The sequence below is a fragment of the Lagenorhynchus albirostris genome, chromosome 1 (assembly GCF_949774975.1).
Source record: "Lagenorhynchus albirostris chromosome 1, mLagAlb1.1, whole genome shotgun sequence".
Lineage (NCBI taxonomy): Eukaryota > Metazoa > Chordata > Mammalia > Artiodactyla > Delphinidae > Lagenorhynchus > Lagenorhynchus albirostris.
In genome coordinates, this window is record NC_083095.1 from 92985892 (window position 1) to 93008211 (window position 22320).

Consider the following 22320-nt stretch of genomic DNA (forward strand, 5'->3'; position numbering starts at 1 on the left):
CTCTATGACCACCAGCTCCAAAAGAGGACTCAGAGCTCCCTGGGCTATCTCAAATCTAAGCCCATTTGATTTCTCCAACTTCTCAAATTCCAAGAAGTGAAAAGCCAGTCTCCATAGCCTGAGAACATTCTGCAAAGACCACAACCCCAGCCACTGGAATTGGCTAATAATGGGACTCAGCAAAATTTTACAGATCAAGCTCCTCTGGTAGATTGCCCTCTCAGCAAGAATACTTGTTACTGCTCAGTTTGAAAATTCCATAGACACTGTGCTAGGCTCAAGGGACACAGACATGATCAAGAGAGATGCCCTAAAGGAGCTCACAGTAGAAGGTAATCTTACAAATGGAAAATCTTGTGTGATTTTTAACCGAATCCCATTTTTAACCGAATGGAGAATACTCCATTCTCAATGATGTGCTTCTACCTTCAACATCACAGGATCAGCAACAATACTTTTCAAAACATCACCCCATATCAAATTACAAAGAGATGTTACCTCATAAGGAATAGACAAGAAGCTAAATGAAGCCACAAGAAAGTAAGACCAATGCTACTTCTAATTATAATGACAATGATAGCTAGCATGTGTGGGACACATACAATCGTCAAGTTTCTGAATATCTAAGTTACTGGATACTCCCATGGCCTCCAGGTAGAGGTGTCAATATCTATCACTGCCCAAATATTGTCACAAAATTTAACTGGTAATTTGAGAGACATTAAAAGATATGCTCAGGCTGTTAGTTCAAATTCATTATGTAATTGTACATATTTTTAACATACTTCATGAGAGATGATACTTCAAAGTAATGAGACTGATTATCAAATGTTCCTTGGGGAATTAGTCAGATCATATTGTCAGATGTAATTCCCAGTCAGAACTGCAAAGCTTGAGAAAATCAGGATAGGCAACAGTCCAGCTCAAAGTCACACACTACATTAGCTTACAAAGAGTCACCCCTTCTCAAGAACTTGCTCAAGACCATAGAATTATTCAGGGTCAGGACTAAACTCAAGTCTCCCTGAGCGCAAAACCCATACTTTTAAACACCATGCTATAGTGGCAACAATTCAAAACCTGCTGACATTGGAAATGAACCACATGGTTCCAGGCATCTTTATGGCTTATCCATGTCACGTCAAGATCACACTTTCAGAGGCTGTGTTTCTACAACTGTGGTTTTAGATTGAGATCATTTTTTTTCACTGTGCATTTAATGCCATTTTCTAAAATAATCCAATAAAGGAAAACTATATGTATTCATTACATTATTAATAATCAGTCAATGTTTTAGTTGCAGAAGGAGATTAATTACTTTAATCCTACCAGTCATTGTCTAGACTACCTAGCCCCTCTTGATATCCATTTCTTGGAATTTTCCATCTCATGTGACTAATATGTTTTATGATATTCCCTTTAAAAATTACATTCTTCACAGTATCCAAATGCTTCAAAATCATCAGCAGATGTGATTGACTGCCAGATTAAAGTACAATGTTACAAATTTACTTTGTCACATGTTTAAAAAAAAGGGACAAAGAAAGAGACTAAAAAACATGGAATGAAGGTTTGAAATTTCCCTTTTTGTTAAGTTTTCTGGAGGTGTTTTTGCTGTTGTTTGTGTATAAATACACATTTTAAACCATTTCAGATTCAAGAACCATTCCCGTGTACATTTCTTTACAGATGGATGAATTTAACAGCCATTCAAGATCTGTGTTATGGTGGATAATTCATTCTAAACTCAACTATCAAGTTAATAAAAAATGCTTATCACTATCACTTGATATGTGTTGAAGTCTCTCTAGCAATATTCCCAGAAATTACCAAAGCAAATAATTCAAATACATTAAACATCTGCTACAAACATCACATGTGTGCCAGTTCTAAATAGTATTAGATCTAGAAATGAAAAGTAACAATAATATGTCTGTGTTCCACAAAGGAAACTCCAAAGGAATTTGAAGTAAAAGTTGAGTGGGTAGCACAAACATTTGCTGAACTTAAAAAAGAGCCATGAAGATACAAAGGACTTACACTGTAATTTGTAATAAGTTAAAGGGGGAGGGGCTTCCCCGGTGGTGCAGTGGTTAAGAATCTGCCTGCCAATGTAGGGGACACAGGTTTGATCCCTGGCCCGGGAAGATCCCACATGCCGCAGCGCAACTAAGCCATGCGCCACAACTACTGAGCCTGCGCTCTACAGCCTGTGAGCCACAACTACTGAAGCCCATGCGCCTAGAGCCCCTGTTCCGCAACAAGAGAAGTCATGACAATGAGAAGCCTGTGCACGGTAACTAAGAGTAGCCCCTGCTCGCTGCAACTAGAGAAAGCCCGCACACAGCAACAAAGATCCAACGCAGCCAAAAATAAAAGCAAATAAATAAATTTTAAAGAAAAGTTAAAGGGGGAAAGAAACATATATTCAATTAAATGAGAAAGCCACCAATTGTCAAGACCTGTTTTGTGACCAGACATCTTAAAAATAGCATAAAGAATATATTTCTTACTTGCTGTCAATGAGCACTTCAGATTGCCGATTATTCACTTGATTATCACTCTTGTGGCGAAACTGAAAATCAAAGTGTTTGTGAAAAAACATATTAAATCATACTTTTTCAGCACAAATAGTGACACTGAAAATACTTTGAGTTCATCTGCTTGGACAACATCACCATCAGTCTAAAATGAGCATGACTTATGCTTACCTTGGACCCAGCTCCACATGCTCTAAATCTGAATCAAGACCCTTCCCACTAAACTTCATTCTAGGTGTCACCAATGCAACAAGTCTAGCCACATGCTCTTCCAATTCCCACACATTTATAGTTGCTTTGAAGAAGACAATGTGCCCTTTCCTCTGCCACACAGTTCCAGAGAAAACCATACATTAATTTTGATGTCTTTAACAAGGAATGGGGCTTCCATTTCTCTCACATATGTGCTCAATACTTTACTGGAACATCATTCATTCTGTTTTATGGATTTCTTTGAAGTCAAGCAATTACTTGTAACAACATGTATTCTTGTTCTCCAGAAATTCTAATTGTTAACAGTGATCTTATGAAATACTGAGCATTTAAAACAAAAATCAGAATACAATACTGAACCACATTTGGTGTGGATTTATGTTTTTATGCCCAAGTGATCCTATTTCTTATTTTGTATTCCAGTAATGAAAATATCTTATATTGCTTAGAAGAATCCACATATTATGAGCCTTCTACTAAACTCACAAATTAGCAGCCATTCAGATAAGCCTTTCTACATGAGCTGCCAAGACCAGATAGTAATAGGCTAAAGTAGAGATGAGATGTTATTTCAATCAATTAGCTAGATGCACAGATGAACAGGAGATAAGAAATTTTGATTTTATATATTATAATCATCAGGATTATGACTTTTTCCTTTAAAAAAAACTCATAATATTGTATCAATATCACAATATATAGATTGCTTTCATTAGCCCTTCCCTTTTTCAACGTCCCTCCCAAATTCATCCCAATCTTTCTATTAGACTATGCTCAGTGCCTACAATTACACTGATTGCCAGTATAAGTCAATGAATATTACTAGGGAAATAAAGATACTTAGCATTGGTTAACATGAAAAGAGTTTATAGTACTGGTAGAGGAGTAAGTTAAGCTAGCCCATCATTGGCATGCAAACTTCTTTCCACCAACACTGCCATAGCCGGGAACATCATTTTGACAGAATATGTAATTTGACAGGGGTGGATAGTCTCTGCTCCTCCATACCTACACCCTGTCCTCCTACACTCTGCCCTGTGCCAGGGGAAGCTGACCTATTTAATCCTTGCCCTTTGGCTATTGATCGGGCGTGGCCAATAGGTGGTACTGACAGAAACTCATGGGGCCAGAGGAGAGGAAAATGGGGTATGTATTCCTGGCTTCTTTTGAGCTGAGTCAGCAGTGGCCACTTCCTCTACAGGTAGCCCTCAGCTACAGCTCCAGGTCCAGCAATTGCTTCCTCCTTTTGCTCCTTCAGGTCTAGAAGTAGCATTGCCACCTATGTTGTTGCTACCTATGTGCTTTTTCTCACAACCCTTTAAGTAGTCCCTTCATTATTAATCTTTCTCCAATCTACCCCCGTTCCAAGGTGACATGTCTTTCCTGCCAAGACCCTGACTCACCGGCCCATACTATCACAAAAGTAAAAGCATATTCAAGCATTAACTGCAGAAGACACAAAAAGAGACTTAGTATTTAGTCACGTCTGTATCTAACCTGAAAATAGTCCCCTAAATTGACTAGCTGGCAGCACAGAAAAGGACCAAGCAGTTTACCACCTAAAAGCTGAGGGGCCCACTCTCTGGGCCTCAGGATGCTCAGGCTTTGCCAAGGGGTCTTGGGATTGGCACAGATGGAGTCTGGAAGGACTAGAAACAGTAATCCCACGTATGAGTTCAGAGGAGATGTATATCTGTCAGTCACTGGCAAATAGAGAGCTATTGAGGCTAGGGTACACACAATCACCTAGGAGAGAATAGAGCTTGTCTGGATTTAGAATGTTTGGTTTGCCCAAGGCTTTGTTTTAAATCTTTGAATTTGAATGACCTTTGGATTATGGAGACTTCAAAACTCTCTGCTGTCTTATACCTTAATTATTTACATTAGTTGCCCGACTTTTGAAGTTATTTGATATTGTAATTTCTGGTAAAACGAGCAGAGGATGTGAGAATGCCTAATATCTACCAACTCCAAAAACTTAGACAAAGACTAGAGATATAGGATAAATAATACTTCACTAGATGGAAGCAGGTTTGTGATCCAATTCTGGTCTTACCTCTAATTGGTTGTATGTTCATTAGAAAATCTTTAGTTCCTTACAGGCTTTAGTTTCCTCAAGTATAAAATGAGGGTGTGAGTCTAGTTATTGAAGCCCCCTTGCTATTATCATAAACAGGCTCTGGCTCTATGACATCTATTTTAATCATCAAATAAGTAACCATAGAGTTTCTTATGGTATTTACCAAAAGAGCTTCATTCAAAAATTTCAAATGGATCTCTATTTTCTACTTCTGAGAGGTCACAATTGAAACTGAGACCTTAGGAATGCTCAAAAGCAAATACTTACATAATCATCTGTGGCATCTTTGACAGCTGTCATAGTTACCACCAGGACCAAAGGTACAATGGTGGTAAACCAGGTCAAGGAGGAAATTTCTGGAATCAGCTGAAACAAATATTTCAGTAGTTTAGGGCTTTTAAATTTCATAAAGATAGCTTTCAATTTTTGTCAATTTTATGACTTGACAGAAATTAATGAAATGATATTCAGATATTTGTACAAATATGGAACAGCTTTTCAATAATTTAAGTGTTTGCACTCAGGTATAAGACACATAGAATAGACGTATCATTGAAACAATTTTCAGACTGCCTGACAAAAATTAAATTTTTATAGCAAGTTGAGAAGCTTCTTGAAATCTTTCACAAATGATGATCTTTCTCTAGGATGATAAATGTCACCTATCTTTTCTCAGCTTCTCATTTCCACTTTTCACAGTTTTACCAATTCCCAAAGAGAGAATCTTTTTTTTTTTTTTTTTTGCGGTATGCAGGCCTCTCACTGTTGTGGCCTCTCCCGTTGCGGAGCACAGGCTCCGGACGTGCAGGCTCAGCGGCCATGGCTCATGGGCCCAGCTGCTCCGCGGCATGTGGGATCTTCCCGGACCCCGGTCCGGACCCCGGACACGAAGCCGTGTCCCCTGCATCGGCAGGCGGACTCTCAACCACTGCGCCACCAGGGAAGCCCAAGAGAGAATCTTTGAGCACCTACCTTGCACCAGACACTGTGCCAAGTACTTTTAGATATTATGTCATTCGATCCTCAGAGAAGTTTTTTGAGTTAGATTCTGTACCAGAGGTGTTTTGCACAAACCCAGAGTGCTTACATTCCATGTAAATAGCACCCTGAGTGCACAGCATAGAATACACTGTGAATGGCAGCCTGGAGTCAGGAAATGCCACAGACCTGGGTATCATATTCCCATTTTATTAAAAAAAAGTATCTGAGAAGTCAAACAACTAAGCCAAGAACATACACTGCTAAAACTTGAACCTAGGTCTATTTAACTCCAAAGCTTGGACCTGTACCTGTAAAGCCACCCATCTGAGAGAGACATAGTGACAGTTGACATGACTCCCTTACAAAGGTAGTTTTCAAGTGGGGCTCATTTTGGAGCTACGTCAGGGCCATCAGGCGGGGAAGGATGGGTGGAGATGGTCAGTGTGTGGCAATCAGGCCCCATCGAAACAGCACTACAATAAGTTTATTGTAGTGCTGTTTTACGTAATTTTATGTAATAACTTCCAAATAAAATTTAAAAAAAAAAACAAACCTCAAAAGCCTCTGAAGTACCAACAAAAATATTAGGCTGGGTGGCAGAAAAGCTGGATTCTAGTCTGAGTTCTATCATTAACTCATGGTAAAACCCTTACACCTCACTTAACTTCTCCAAGTCTCATTTATTCACCAATAAAAGAAAGGAGGTTGTACTGAACCATCCCAAAGATCCCTTCCAGATATAAAACTATCTGAACAAGAGCCTTTGGCCATAAATAAGAAACCCATTAGAGAAATGAGCTCAAAATTCTAGAACAGTGTAAAGGGTTCTATGAGGAAACCAAAATTCATGGGGGAAAAAGAAAGTCTCCTCAAAAATTGTAAGGTATATTTTCACTGTTATTTTTTCTTGTTCAGCATCCAGTTCTTCTCAACTCTACCCTTAATTCTTAAAGAACTACCCCACCCCTCTACTTGTAATTTTGTACATGTAATTTTGGTGGGCTGATTCCATCCAGCTGGCTCCTAGGCTTTGGCATGTGATCTAGGTCAAGGCAATTCCTGAGCCACAGTGATTGATTTAGGATAGGAAGGTAACAGCATGGTCCAATTACAACTAATCCCAAGACTTGCTGCAGCAACAGAAAAAGTGATTCATTCTCATTCTCTCTCTCCCTCTCCCTCTTTACTCTTCCCCCTCCCTCTTCCTCTCTCCCCTTCTCCCCCTGTGCCTCTGCCTCCCTTTTACGTGGGAGTTGAAGCTAGGAGAATAAAAGTCTAAAGTTTTCAAGAATCACCAAGTAGAGAGGGCCTGTAAAGTAACCATGGAGGAAATAGAAAAAGAGAAGTTACATCCTGTTAAAATAGTTTGCCCATGAATTGTCATACATAAAATACATTAAGTGAATTTAGATGTCTACCACTTACAACCAAAAGATTCTTAACAGTTATTCTATTGAATAAGTAGTTATTCAATTAAAGAAAAAATAGTACTCAAGGTATAATCCAGATTGTACATATCTAGTCCATCTTCTTATTTTCTATAATTAACACATAGCCCAGTACATGCTGAATCTACCAGTTTGATCTGATTAAATCACTCTAAAGTAAATACTAGGTAAATAACTGGCTAATATGAGCTGTTTATATGTATGTAAATTCTTTGATTTATGCCTTTTCTTCCTAAAATATCAATAAAAGCTGAAATTTCATTTCGGTTCAAATTTTAGTCAAATGGGAAGAAAAAGAAAGGTTTCTAACTACCAATTAACCACTCAAAACTATCAGAAATAGTCACAGTGAAATAACATATAGCACACATCATTTATTATATATATATATATATAAAATACATCATTGTTCTTAGATGCAAATGAAATTTGCCAAATTAAGTTCCACAAAGTACTACTCAGCTAGACTCTTTGCTTCAACTCTCTCAATACCCATACTGTGAATGTGATAGGGAGATAAAGAAAGGAAGGAGGCTATGAACAGTAATTATTAGGCTCTGGTTTGGTTCAAATAAAGTACAAGGCAGCATTTTAAAATGACCTCAGTGTTTAAAATGGTGAATGTACTAGTTTTTACCCATTCCTAGCCCTCCCACCGTTGTGAAGAGAAACAGCAATAATAACTAAATAATTAAAAATCTGATAAAGCTGATTTTCTCTAAGCATGAACATTTAGCTAAGTAAAATAACTTATTTTTTCAAGTTATATGAATATTTTAAACAAACAGATGATGAAATACAACCTAAACATTACCTGTAAAATCAGAAGGAAAAGGAAATACACATTTGCCACTCTTTGAAACTGTTCAAATAAATTAATGGGCAAGAAGGTGAGAATGTTGTACTTGCATGTGTGGATACGATTATCCTGAAAAAGAAACAGCATCACATTAGTTTGGGGTGAAGCATTGCTCATTATCAAATAGCTCTAAACTTACAAGACTGAGCATGAGTTATGCCAGAGCAAGAAAGATAAGCCAACTATCTAGGAAATTTCAAACTCTGTGTGGGCCAAGGGTTTCATTTTTCCCAAGATGACATGATCCTGATACTACATGCAATTACTGTTCAATTCCATAAAATCACCCATGACTAAAAAATTTATCAAGTGCAAAAGTCTGCCCCTGACTTTTTTTATTCTTATGTTTCATTCATTTGGCAGCGATTTCTTGAGGACCTACTGTATGCAGACACTGAGCTCATGCTGGGTCTCGTGAGGTAAGAAGGAACTTTAAGGATCACCTGGTTCACCTTCCCAAAGCATGACCCTGTACATAACTCTGACAAGGGTCCCCTAGGTCTGTCTTTGAAAGTTTTCTGATAGGAAACTGATCACCTTGCCAGGCAGCCTATTTCTATTTCAGAATGGGAATTGCTAGAAAGGTCTTTATTATGAGAGACTCAAATCTGCCTCCCTGTAAATTTTGCCATATGCCAAATTCCATCCCTGGGGCCACCTAAATCAAGTCTAAGCTCTTTCCATGTTGACAACCTTCAAATACTTGAAGATGACTCAGAAGACTCCCCTAAATCTTCTCCACTATGATCTAGACAGTCCCAAAACCCTCAGCCATTCTCCATGACTTTTCATGGACATCTTTTCCAGGTCAGCCTCTTCTGCATCCATCCCAACCTCTCTGCATCTCTCTTAAAACATGGTGTCCAGAACTAAACCTAAACACATACTGCAGATCTGCTTCAACTGATCCGTGTACAAAAGAAATTTTGATGTTCCACATTCTGGATTATTGTACTAATATGCCTTAAAAATTCATTAGCATTTTGTCATTTAATCTCACTGTTTATTCATATTGAGGGTTTTTTTAATTTTAGAATTTTATTTATTTATTTTTATACAGCAGGTTCTTATTAGTTATCCATTTTATACATATTAGTGTATATATGTCAATCCCAATCTCCCAATTCATCACACCACCACACCCCCCTGCCACTTTCCCCCATTGGTGTCCATACGTTTGTTCTCTATATCTGTGTCTCTATTTCTGCCCTTCTAACTGGTACATCTGTACCATTTTTCTAGGCTCCACATATATACTCATATTGAGTTTTGATGAACTAAAATCTCTAGGTCATTTCTTCATCAATCACTAACAAATCAGGGCTCCCCTTCCTAAACATTCACAGTTGATTTTGTTTTAAATACTGATGATCTTTCATATATTCCTATTATACAAGCCAAATGAAAACAATTAATCTTGAGTGTTGTATCCTAAAGTAGCAAACATTCCTCCCAGCTTTATGTCATCAAAAAATTTCAAACACATGCCTTTTATATAGTCTTCCAAAGCTATATAAAACTAATACATTAAAAAGTTCAGAGCTAAAAACCAAAAAACAATTTTTAAATTAAGGAAATAAAACTATGGCAAGCTACTAGAGACTTCTCCACAGATTAATGTTAATATCTTTTTCAGGTGTTTATATCTACCTAACTATATTCCCATGAGGCTTAACTCTACCTTATTCACAAAGATAGCAGGAGAAATTTGGGGTGACAGATCTTACTGACATTCAGAATCAACATACCCAGAGAATTTCCATCCACTAATATTTCAAAATGGAGGTTAGTCTGTGTGACCTATTTTTTTAAATTATTTTTTACTGAAGTATATTCTATTTACAATTTTGTGTTAGTTTCTGGTATACAGCAAAGTGATTCAGATATATATATATATTTTTATATATATATTCTTATATATATATGTTCTTTTTCATATTCTTTTTCATTATAGTTTATTACAGGATATTAAATATAGCTCCCTGTGCTATAGAGTAGGACCTTTCTGTTTATCCATTCTATACACAATAGTTTGCACCTGCTAACCCCAAACTCCCAATCCATTCATCCGCCACCCCCTGTTCCCCTTGGCAACCACAAGTCTGTGCTCTATGTCTGTGAGTCTGCTCCTGTTTCGTAGATAGGGTCATTTGTGTCATATTTTAGATTCCACATATAAGTAATATCATATGGTATTTGTCTTTCTCTTTCTCACTTACTTCACTTAGTATGATAATCTCTAGGTCCACCCATGTTGCTGCAAATGGTGTTATTTCATTCCTCTTTATGGCTGAGTAGTATTCCATTTTATATATATATATATATATATATATTACCATATCTTCTTTATCCATTCATCTGTCAATGGAGATTTAGGTTGCTTTCATATCTTGGCTATTGTAAATAGTGCTCAATGAACATTGGGGTACATGTATCTTTTCGAATTAGAGTTTCGTCTGGACATATGCCCAGGAGTGGGACTGCTGGATCATACGGCAACTCTATTTTTAGTTTTTTGAGGAACATCCATACTGTTTTCCATAGTGGCTGCACCAACTTACGTTTCCACAAACAGTGCAGGAGGGTTCCCTTTTCTCCACAACCTCTCCAGCATTTGTTATTTGTAGACTTTTTAATGATGGCCATTCTGACCAGTGTGAGGTGGTACCTCATTGCAGATCTGATTTACATCTCTCTAATAATTAGCTATGTTGAGCATCTTTTCATGTGCCTATTGGCCATCTGTATGTTGTCTTTGGAGAAATGCCTATTTAGGTCTTCTGCCCATTTTTTGACTGGGTTGTTTTTTGTGGCTGAGCTGTTTGTATATTTTGGAAATTAAGGTCTCTTCAGTCGCATCATTTGCAAATATTTTCTCCCAGTCCGTAGATTGTCATTTCTTTTTGTTTCTGGTTTCCTTTGCTGTGCAAAAGCTTATAAGTTTGATTAGGTCCCATTTGTTTATTTTTGCTTTTATTTCTATTGCCCTAGGAGACTGACCTAAGAAAACACTTGTATGATTTATGTCAGAGAATGTTTTGCCTATGTTCTCCTCTAGGAGTTTTATGATGTCACATCTTATATTTAAGTCTTTAAGCCATCTTGAGTTAATTTTTGTGTGTGGTGTGAGGGTGTGTTATAACTTCATTGATTTACATGTAGCTGTCCACTTTTCCCAACACCACATGCTGAACAGACTCTTTTCTCCATTGTATATTCATACCTCCTTTGTCAAAGATTGATTGACTATAGGTGTGCGGGTTTATTTATGGGCTCTCTATTTTATTTCATTGATCCATATGTCTGTTTTCGTGCAAATACCATGTGGTTTTGATGACTGTAGTTTTGTACTATTGTCTGAAGTCTGGGAGGGTTATTCCTCCTGCTTTGTTCTTTTGCCTCAGAATTGCTTTGGCAATTCTGGGTCTTTTATGACCCAGAATTGGGTTCCATATAAATTTTAGGATTATTTGTTCTGTGAAAAATCTCATGGGTAATTTGATAGGGATCACATTAAATCTGTAGATTGCTTTGGGTAGTATGCCCATTTTAACAATATTAATTCTTCCAATCCAAGAGCCTGGGATATCTTTCCATTTCTTGAATCATCTTCAATTTCCTTTATCAATGTTTTATAGTTCTCAGCATATGTCTTTCAGCTCCCTGGTGAGGTTTATTCCTAAGTATTTTTTTTATGTGATTTTAAAAAGGATTTTTTTTTTGCATTCCCTTTCTGATATTTCATTGTTAGTGTAAGGAAATGTAACCAATTTCTGTATGTTAATCTTGTATCCTGCTACCTTGCTGAATTTGTTTATCAGTTCTAGTAGTTTTTTGTGTGGAGTCTTTAGGGTTTTCTATATATAGTATCGTGTCATCTGCTTATAATGACAGTTTTACCTCTTCTCTACCAGTTTGAATACCTTTAATTTCTTTTTCTTGTCTGATTGCTGTAGCTAGGACTTCCAATACTATGTTAAGTGAGAGTGGGCATCCTTGTCTTGTTCCAGATTTTAGCAGGAAGGCTTTTAGCTTTTCACCATTGAATATTAATTTGGCTGTGAGTTTGCCATAAATAATTTTTATTATGTTGAGATATGTTCCCTCTATACACACTTTGGTAAGAGTTTTTATTGTGAATGGATGTCAAATTTTATCAAATGCTTTTTCTGCATCTCTTGAGATGATCATATGGTTTTTGTCTTTCCTTTTGTGGATGTGGTGTATCACATTGATTGATTTGTATATGTTGAACCATCCTTGTTACCCTGGGATGAATCCAACTTGATGATGGTGTATGATCTTTTTTATGTGTAGTTGGATTCAGTTTGCTAATATTTTGTTGAGAATTTTTACATCTTTATTCATCAAAGATATTGGTCTGTAATTTTCTTTTTTGGTAGTGTCTTTGTCTAGTTTTGGTATCAGGGTGATGGTGGCTTCATAGAATGACTTTGGGAGTGCTCCCACCTCTTTAATCTTTTGGAAGAGTTTGATAATGATCAACATAATTTCTTCATTGCATGCTTGGTAGAATTCCCCAGTGAAGCCATCTGGTGCTGGACTTTTGCTTGCCATGAGTTTTTTTTTTTTTTTTTTTTAATTACAGATTCCATTTCACTTCTAGTGATGGGTCTGTTCAAATTATCTATTTCTTCTTGATTCAATTCTGGTGGGCTGTATATTTCTAGAAAGTTGTCCATTTCTTCTAGGGTGTCCAGTTTGTTGGCATATAATTGTTCATAGTATTCTCTTAAAGTCTTTTATTTTTTCCTGCAGTATCGGTTTTTATTTCTCCTCTTTCCTTTCTTCTTTTGTTTATTTGGGTCTTCTCTCTTTTCTTCTTGGTGAACTTGGCCAGAAGTTTGTCAATTTTTTACCCCTTTAAAGAACCAGCTCTTTGTTTTATCAATTTTTTTCTACTGTTTTTTTTTAATCTCTATTTTATTTATTTCCTCTCTGATCTTTATTATCTCCTTCTTTCTGCTGACTTTAGGTTTTGTTTGTTCTTTTCGTAATTCTTTTAGGTGGTAAGTTAGGTCGTTTATCTCAGACTTTCCTTATTTCTGGAGGAAGGCCTGTATCACTATGAACTTCCCTCTTAGAACTGCTTTTGCTGCACCCCACAGATTTTGTATTGTTGTGCTTTCATTGTCATTTGTCTCAAGGTATTTTTTAAATTCCTCTTTGATTTCATCATTGACTCATTTTTTTTTTAGTAGCATGTTGTTGAATCTCCATGTAATCATTTTTTTCTCATTTCTCTTTCTGTGGTTGATTTCTAGTTTTATGCCGTTGTGGTCAGGAAACATACTTGAGATAATTTCTCTCCTCCTAAATTTGTTGAGGCTTGTTTTGTGTCCTAGCATGTGGTCAGTCCTAGAGAATGTTCCATGTGCACTTGAAAAGAATGTATATTCCATTATTTTTGGAAGTAATATCATGAAAATATCGATTAAGTCTAACTGTTCTATTGTATTATTTAGGATCTCTGTTGCCTTATTGACTTTTTGTCTGGAAGATCTGTCCATTGATGTGAGTGGGGTGTTAAAGCCTCCTACTATTATTGCATTCTCATCAATTTCTCCCTTTACACATGTTAGTATTTGTTTTATGTATTTGAGTGCTCCTATATTATGTGCATATATGTTAACACATGTAAATCCTCTTCTTATATTGATCCTTCTATCATTATATAGTGTCCTTCTTTATCTTTCTTTATGGCCTTTGTTTTAAAGTCTATTTTGTCTGATATAAGTATTGCTACCCCTGCTTTCTTGTCATTTCCATTTGCATGAAATACCTTTTTCTGTCCCCTCACTTTCAATCTATGTGTGTTATTTGCCCTAAAATAGGTCTCTTGTAGGCAGCATATTGTAGACTTTTGTTTTTTTTATCCAATCTGCCACTCTATATCTTTTGATTGGAGCATTTAGTCCATTGACATTTAAGGTAATTGTTGATAGATATGTATTTATTGCCATTTTAAACCTCGTTTTCCAGTTGGTTTTGTATTTATTCTTGTTCCTTTCTTTTTCTTTTTGTTCTTCCTTTTGTGGTTTGATGGTTTTCTTTTGTATTATGCTTGTGTTTCTTCTTTTTGGTTTTTGTGAACCTATTGTATGCTTTTGATTTGTGGTTACCTTATTTTTCAAGTATGTTAACCCATTCCAATATCTACTTGCTTTAGCCTGCTAGTCATATGAGCTCAAACACATTCTAAAAAAAAAAATCTACATTTTCTTACTCTCCTCCCCACATTTTATTATTTTGATGCCGTTTTTTACATCTTCATGTATATCCTTTTGCTCTTCATTGTGGTTATCATCACTTTCACAAAATTTAAAAAAAATTTTTAAAAATCTGTGTACTGGCTTAAGTGATTTACTTTCTGATTGTGATTTTCTCTTTCCTATAGATTCTTGCTTCTTTTCTACCTAGAGAAAACCTTTTAATATTTCTTTTAGGATAGGTTTAGTATTGCTATATTCTTTTTATTTTTTGCGTGTCTGAGAAATTCTTTCTCTCTCCTTCTATTCTAAATGATAATCTTGCTGGGTAGAGTATCCTAGGTTGCAGATTTTTCCCTTTCAGGACTTTAAATATATCTTGCTACTCCCTTCTGGCCAGCAACATTTCTGTAGAGAAATCAGCTGCTGGCCTTTTGGGGGTTCCCTTGTAACTAACTCTTTTTCTCTTGCTACCTTTAGAATCTTCCCGTTAATTTTTGCCATTTTAATTATAGTATGTCTTGGTGTGGGTCTGTTTGGTTCATCTTGTTTGGGACCCTCTGTGCTTCCGGTACCTAGATATCTGTTTCCTTCTTTAGGTTTGGGAAGTTTTAAGCCATAATTTCTTCAAATACATTTTTGATCCCCTCTTCTCTTCTTCTCTTCTTACCTATTATTTGTAGATTGGCATGCTTTATATTATCCCATAGGCCGTGTATATTGCTTTCTTTTTTTTTTTTTCATTTTTCTTTCTGCCTGCTGTTCTGATTGGGTGATTTCCATTATTCCATCTTCCAAAGCACTTATTCATTCTTCTTCATTATTCAGTTTGCTACTTATTGCCTTTAGTTCAGCTTTCATCTTAGCAAATGAATTTTCTAATTTTTCTTGGTTCCTCTTTACAGTTTCTAGTTCCTTTTTACAATAATCTGCATTTCTATCAACAGCCTTTCTTAATTCCTTCAGTATTTTTATTACTTCTTTTTTTAACTTGGAGGCTATTAGACTGGAGAGGTCTGTTTCATTGTTTGTTCTTTCAGGAGAGTTCTCTTGATCTTTTAATTAGGAATGGCTCCTCTCCTTCGTCATTTTACTTATATTTCTCTTACTCTATGAGTTTAGGGGAAACAGTTATCTACTGTGGTCTTGGAGAGATGTTTTTATGTGGGAGCATCCCTGTGTAGCCTTGAATGAGTCTAATATTTTTGGTGTGTGGGCTGCTTTTAGTATGGATGCCTTCTGAGTCTTTCCTCAGTGTGTGCTGGCCATTTTCTCTTTGGTAGAGGGTGTGACTGGTGTGGTGATAAGAGCCTGCAGTGGATATTGAGGGCCTCCTCTTTGTTCTGTGACTGTCACAGTCCTGTCAAGGGCAGGGCCTGCTCCCCAGTTATTGGAGTAGAAGCCCCCAGATCCATTTCTGAGCTGTGGTGTGAGGTAGGCAGGACTAGAGCACTCTGCTGGGGGCCAAGCCACTGAGTAGTCCTCCCCTGGAACTGTCCACCAGTGAGTATGCTCTGTGGTGTCACCTGATACATGTGGTGTGGGCTCACAAAGTACACAGTCCTGCCTCAACTGTGGGAATGCAGGCAGTTGGCCTTGGTGTTCCTCCAGTGTTGTATTCACAAAGCCACCAGCACAGATCCGTAGGTGCAGATCCACTAAAGTCAAGTACCAGGACCTCAGTAGTCATGCACCTGGACCTGCCATGGGAGCTATGGAAGCAGCCCAGACAAAGCCCCACCTCCATGTACATACGCCTGCCCGCAAAGCCCACTGCTGCTAATGCCGGACCTGCCCCAGACACGGGAGCACCCGTAGTCCACTAGGATATCCTGCACGCATTGAGTTTACAAAGGCCCCAGTGGTTGTGGTGTAAATCTGTGGATCACACAGCCATGGAGAGAGGGCTCAGATTTCAGCCCTGCTTCCTACATCACACAGCCCCTGGGGATCAGCTCTGATTTCAGCCCCGCCTCTACCTGTGGGCAATCCACTGGCTCTTGCACTCTCCCAGAGCTCATAGAGGTGGAGCCACACCCGCTGTGAGCACATCAAGAGTGAGACTGCTATGGTGGGGGCCCTGCTCCTCCCTTCATGCCCCCATTAACAATGGCACTTTACTTCTATGGTGGGCCTGGGCTCCTTCCATGTATACTCCCTGATTGCGGCCTGTATCACACTCCAGCCACCTCAGGCTGTCTCTGTGCAGCCAACCCCAATCCTTTCCCTGGGTCTGTCCTTTGAAGCCTGAGTTTAAGCACTCAGACCCCGCATGCACCAGCAGACATGTGTCTAGGGCTAGGGACAGAAGGGAGGTGGCACAGACCGTCTATACTGGTCTTTCTCTGTTCTGCCTGCTGCAAACCCACTGCTGCACTCTCCTCTGGGCCTCTGAAGCTCCCCTTCTGTCCCAGCTGATCTCCCCACCAGTGAAGCAACTTTCCAGGGTAAGGGAACCTCTCCTCTTTCACAGCTCGTTCCCAGAGAAACCGGTCCTATCCTGATTCTTTTTTTTTTTTTTCTTTCATCCTACCAAGTTATATGGCAATCTTTCTTGCAATTCTGGCTGTCTGAGATCTTCTGCCCACATTCAGTAGGTATTCTGTGAGAATGGTTCCACATGTAGATATATTTTTGATACATTTGTGGGAGGAGGTGAGCTCCACCTCCTTCTATTCTGCCATCTTGATTGGAGCCTCCTGCCATGTGACTTGTTTTAAATGAACCTACACTGACTCCTAGCAATCACTACTACCTATTTAAAGAAAATACTGTCATCTGTTAAATCGCCATTTTAACATCTACCAGGAATCAATGCATCCAGCTCTGTGAAACAAGCTGTGGGAGAGTAGGAGAGGTGTCAAGAGAAAGATTTGCAGCTTAGTTGGTCTGATGCATAGGATTGTGCTGAAAACTGTCTGTGAGCTGATGATGACTATTTTGCAGTGAGCTCTCTACCCAAGAGATGGACTGGGTAGGAAGGCTGTGAGAGCTGTTGGTCACAACACATTTTTCTAAAAAAGGGACTTGGAAAAATAATGGGGAAGAGGAAAGCTAAGGAGAAAAAGCAGTTAACCAAAAGGATCACATATTCCTAATTCTATTTTATATTTTCCTTCTAAGTTGAAACTAAAATAGAGGTTAAGCCTGTACCTTGCTAAAAGACAGACAGAACATCTGCTGGGACCACGACATTCAAAACTGTAGCAGGAATTATAAAGAAACTCTCCTACAAAATTTAATTCCACATAGGTAAAGAGTAAATTGTATGGGATAAAGTGATAATGCCAAATGGGGACTGTGACATTTCTGTTTAAACTGATGTATAGCAATGATGTGTTTGTTCTACGGGCTCTGTTGTGACTTAGTCACAGATGATGTGAACCCTCATAGCTGACTGGGAACAACGAACGACGGCTCCCCCTCCTGGAGAATCTCTGTACCCTTTTACCTTTCTTTGTTTTTCACTCGAAAGGAATAAAACGTTTCCATTTCCACTGTCCTATCCAAGAATGTGAGCATGAGTAAGACCTTAATATTCAGTCATTTCACTGAGCCAGTCTGTTGGCTTACAGTCAAATTGTATCACAACTCATTCTATAATACAGCACGGAAGATCTTCACCACTATCCTCTTAGCACTACTTTTCCATGAAGGACTACTAGAAATACCACAATTCAGAAGAAAGGAGGAGGAAGTGGAGGAGGAGGAAAGCAAGGAGAAAGGAGAACATCTAGGGAACCTGGAGAGCATCTTTAGTGCTGACATACATCAGGCTGGAAGTCATGGCTTTAGTCTGTTAGCCAGGTGGACCAGTTAACTGACCCCATGATGAGGTAGGTTTAACCACACAGTCACAAGGAATCTTGGACCAAGACAGGCCTCCTATGTGGTGGGAAAGAGCCTGACCCTAGAGGAGCAGCAGGGACCATCTTCTCCCTGTAAGAAGCCCACTTCCAAGAGGAAGAGGGCAGAGCTGAGCTGAAGAGACCCAGATATTCCCCCAAGATTGATGCATCAAGTGAATAATTCCACGTCTCATGGGGCAGAGTGAGAAAACGGGTGGACAGAGAAATGTCACCCCAGCAGAGACCCCTCCATCCGGAAGGCAACATCAGAATGAGGAAAAAGCATTGCTCCTCTAAAATACATTAATACAAAGACGCTGAGATGAGCAGAAGGTGGCACACCTGCAGATCTAAAAGAGGGACTATGAGGCTGGACTACAGAGGTCAGCACAAACTGAAGTTAGAGAGAGAAGTTTCTTGCAATCTATACTAAGGATTTTTGTCTTTATTTTAATGTCTTAAGTAATCCTGATAAAATTCTAATTTTAAACGATTACCCTAGCTATGGGGGCAGCGGGGGAGGGGGAGAACAAAGATGAAGGCGACAAAGAATAGACGTGAGAAGACCAATGAGGAGGTCTTTCAGTTAGTACAGATGACAGATGATGGGTGGCTTAGACCGGGGTGATGGCAGAAGGGGCAGCAATGAATAATAATAATAACAACAACAACAATAATAATAGCTGATATTTATCAAGCTCTTACTGTGTGTACTGTTCTAAGAGTTTTACATTTCATAGCTCATTTTATCCTCATAACATTCTTATGAAATAGGTATCATTATCCCCATTCTATAGAAGGGAAATCCAAGGTACAGTGATATTAAGCAGTTTATGCAAGATTGCACAGCTTATAAGTAGTGGAACCAAGATTTGAATCAAGGTACTCTGCTTCCAGAACCCATTCTCTTCACCACTGTGCTTCTCCAGTTCACTGCAAAGCAGATGTCTCTTCTGCTTTCAGAGCAATCAGCCCTTGCTTTCTCCTCTACTCTGTATTTCTGACCTGCTGTCACTTTCTCACCAAAGAAATACTGTCATGTCTACCCCCTCCTCTTGAGTCAACCCCCTCAGTAGGAGCCCCAGTTACCTACTGCCTAATGTATGACCACAACGTCCTTGTACTCCCTTTCAATCCCCCTCAAAGCTCAATATATGCAAATAGTATAGCTAACCACTCCCTTATTTCAGCTTTCCAACAGAAGCAGCAAAAGTCCTTTACATTTGCAACACTGACTAATTGGTGGAGGGGAAGAATAAAGTAAAAAATTCAAGGGGAACATCAAATAAAATATTCATAAAATAAGAAGCATTATTTTTTATAATCAAATTTTGTTGTGTAATCATATTGCTTAAGAAAACAAAGCAAATAGACAGTAACAAACACTGCTAAACTAGGAAACAGAGCATCTGAGGAGTTTGCCTCAATCCTTCCACTGGCAAAATGGAGTTAATAATATTTCTCATTATACATTTATACAATTGCTGTGGAGATAAGGCAATATCATAGACATGAAAGCATCTTTGCTAAGTTGAAAAAATTACACAAATAGAGGATTTTTGTGAGCAATCCTCAAATAACCCAAATGGGTTTAGGAAATCCAACGTCTTAGGCAGGATAAACCGGGTATGCCATAGTAACAAACAATTCCAGAATCTTCATGGTTTAACATAATAAGGGTACATTTTTTTGCTCATACTACTTGTGCAGCATGAGCCAGCAGGGAGACTCTGCTCATCATAGTTACTCACAATGAACCAGCCACCACCTCAAACGCTTCCAGTTGCAGTACCAGAGGGAAAGAGAAAGTTCTGAAGAGTCTCACACGACAAGTTAATGCTTCAACCCAAATGCTCACAGCTCATTGACCAGAAAGCATAACCAGGGCTTCCCTGGTGGTGCAGTGGTTGAGAATCCACCTGCCGATGCAGGGGACACGGCTTTGTGCCCTGGTCTGGGAAGATCCCACATGCCGCAGAGCGGCTGGGCCCATGAGCCATGGCCGCTGAGCCTGCACGTCTGGAGCCTGTGCTCCACAACGGGAGAGGCCACAACAGTGCGAGGCCCGCGTACCACAAAAAAAAAAAAAAAGAAACCGTAACCATGTGTCCAAAAGGCAGAAAGCCAGAAACACTAATGGACACCACTAATGGCTATCACAACCAGAAATGGAAAATAACCCTAATATCTGAAGAGTGCAAGACACATCAGTTACAAAAAGTAAATATCAAAAACAAACCTTAGTGCCCCCAATCCAGTCCTGTTTTAATGCCAGGTATAAGAGACATTTGACTATTTCCCCCTTCCCCTCAGCTAACAGTGCTCCAAGTTTCTTAGTCCTGTGATCTGGATGGACTTAACTCCCCTCCATAACTCCAGGGTCAGGCCCAGATTAGTTTAAACCAACTACATGGCCCATCCTCTCAATTACAATTTTGATTTCAGGGATTAGCACGTCACTATGTCATGTGATTAAGGTCTTACTAACACTCAGTCCTGGGAATTTGCTGGAGATGTAGGCTTTCTTTCTCTTACTAGATTCCAATCTGGAAGCAAGTAGCGTTAGCCGGCACTCACAGCATCTCGGGACTATGAGTGGAAGAGGCTGCAAAGAATAAATCCTGCACTGAAGATGCAGGGCCAGGAAATGCAGAGAACAAAACTAGACAAAGCCTCTCTTGGGGCTAGCCCTACCTCTGGACTTTTTAGTTATATGATCTGTCCATGTATTGTATTGTCTAAGTCAATTTGAGCTAATTTTTCTTTTACACCCAACCAATCGAATGCCAGGTAAGACCGTTAATAATATATACAAGATCTGGGCTTCCCTGGTGGCACAGTGGTTGAGAGTCCGCCTGCTGATGCAGGAGACACGGGTTCGTGCCCCAGTCCGGGAAGATCCCACATGCCGCGGAGCAGCTGGGCCCGTGAGCCATGGCCGCTGAGCCTGAGCGTCCGGAGCCTGTGCTCCGCAACGGGAGAGACCACAACAGTGAGAGGCCCGCATACCGAAAAAAAAAAAGAAAAAAAAAATACAAGATCAGTTTACATTTTTATATACTAGTTTACTTTTACCTCTATATTTGCTTTAAACAGTGAGTCACGGAAGGCTGAGCCTAAATGCGTTTGGAGGTTGTCTGGGGACACTGCCTGCGTCTGTGAATCCCACAGGCCAAACCCCAGGAGTTTTCGCAATGAGTACCAAATTTTCAGCACTAGCAAAAGATCTTCCCACATGTGAGGAAACATTTTTATGTCATGACAGGTATAAAAAGTAACTGAGGGATCTTGAGTGGGGAAAAAGCCTGTTTTTCTTACCAGAAGAGGAGACAGATATAGTATTGTTACAGTACAATCTGGATTCCAGAGAGAGAAATAGCCCTGACTCTTAAGGGAGAGATTATCTCCAAACCATAAAATGAAAACCAAAAAGAGACTGTGCCCACAGACTACTTGCATTAAAAAGGAAGTGGCCTAAAGGCATTTGCACCATGCGGGAAATACGCGAAACACCCATGTTTAGGCAAAGATCCCCAAAGAATGCATGTATGGGGCAAGCGGGCCTGGAGATTGGCTGTCTGGCACCTCACTGGTACCAAGCAGACGCACAACTCCTCAGTATTAGTCAAATGTTGCCCACTGAAGAGTCTACAGCGTTCCAGCTTGGGAGGAATGGAAAGGTGATAATGCTCCTCTATGAACTATGAAGGGAGGGCCAACCCACAGAAGGGGCTTTACAGAGAGCTGTCGACAAACCTTGGCTACAATCAGTATCATCACCACCACCATCACCACCATCAGCAGCAATATAACATTCTCCTGAGCCTGGGCTCCCCATCATGAAGAAAAACTTGTGGGAGTGAAAGAGCAGAAGCCACAATTCTCCCAACGTTCATCTATTCATTCTACTAAGGGCCTTCTATGTGTCAGGCACTGTGTCATTGAGCCAGGACTACAGAGCTGAATAAAGTCCCTACCCTCCTACAGCAAGTTTGCACTTTAGTTGTAGAGAGAGAGGCAGACAATAAACTTGTAAACTGATGACACAATTTAAGATAGTGATCAATGCTATGAAGAAAACAGTGAGCAATAGAGCAGCAGCACCTTGCCTGACAAGATTC

At 39.1% G+C, this 22320-nt stretch overlaps 1 protein-coding gene across 1 annotated transcript in view; it reads right to left on the bottom strand.

Annotated features, from left to right (window-relative positions):
• The window catches only part of ATP8B4 (ATPase phospholipid transporting 8B4 (putative)), a 198039-nt gene extending 176002 nt beyond the window's left edge, over positions 1-22037 (bottom strand). Inside the window, exons 1-4 of the mRNA XM_060164306.1 lie at positions 21924-22037; positions 8077-8190; positions 5101-5199; positions 2514-2575 (exon numbers count right to left, since the gene is read on the bottom strand). Coding sequence (XP_060020289.1) covers positions 2514-2575; positions 5101-5199; positions 8077-8190; positions 21924-22037 — 389 coding nt within the window. The remainder of the gene's footprint in view (positions 1-2513; positions 2576-5100; positions 5200-8076; positions 8191-21923) is intronic.
• Between the last annotated feature and the right edge of the window lie 283 nt (positions 22038-22320).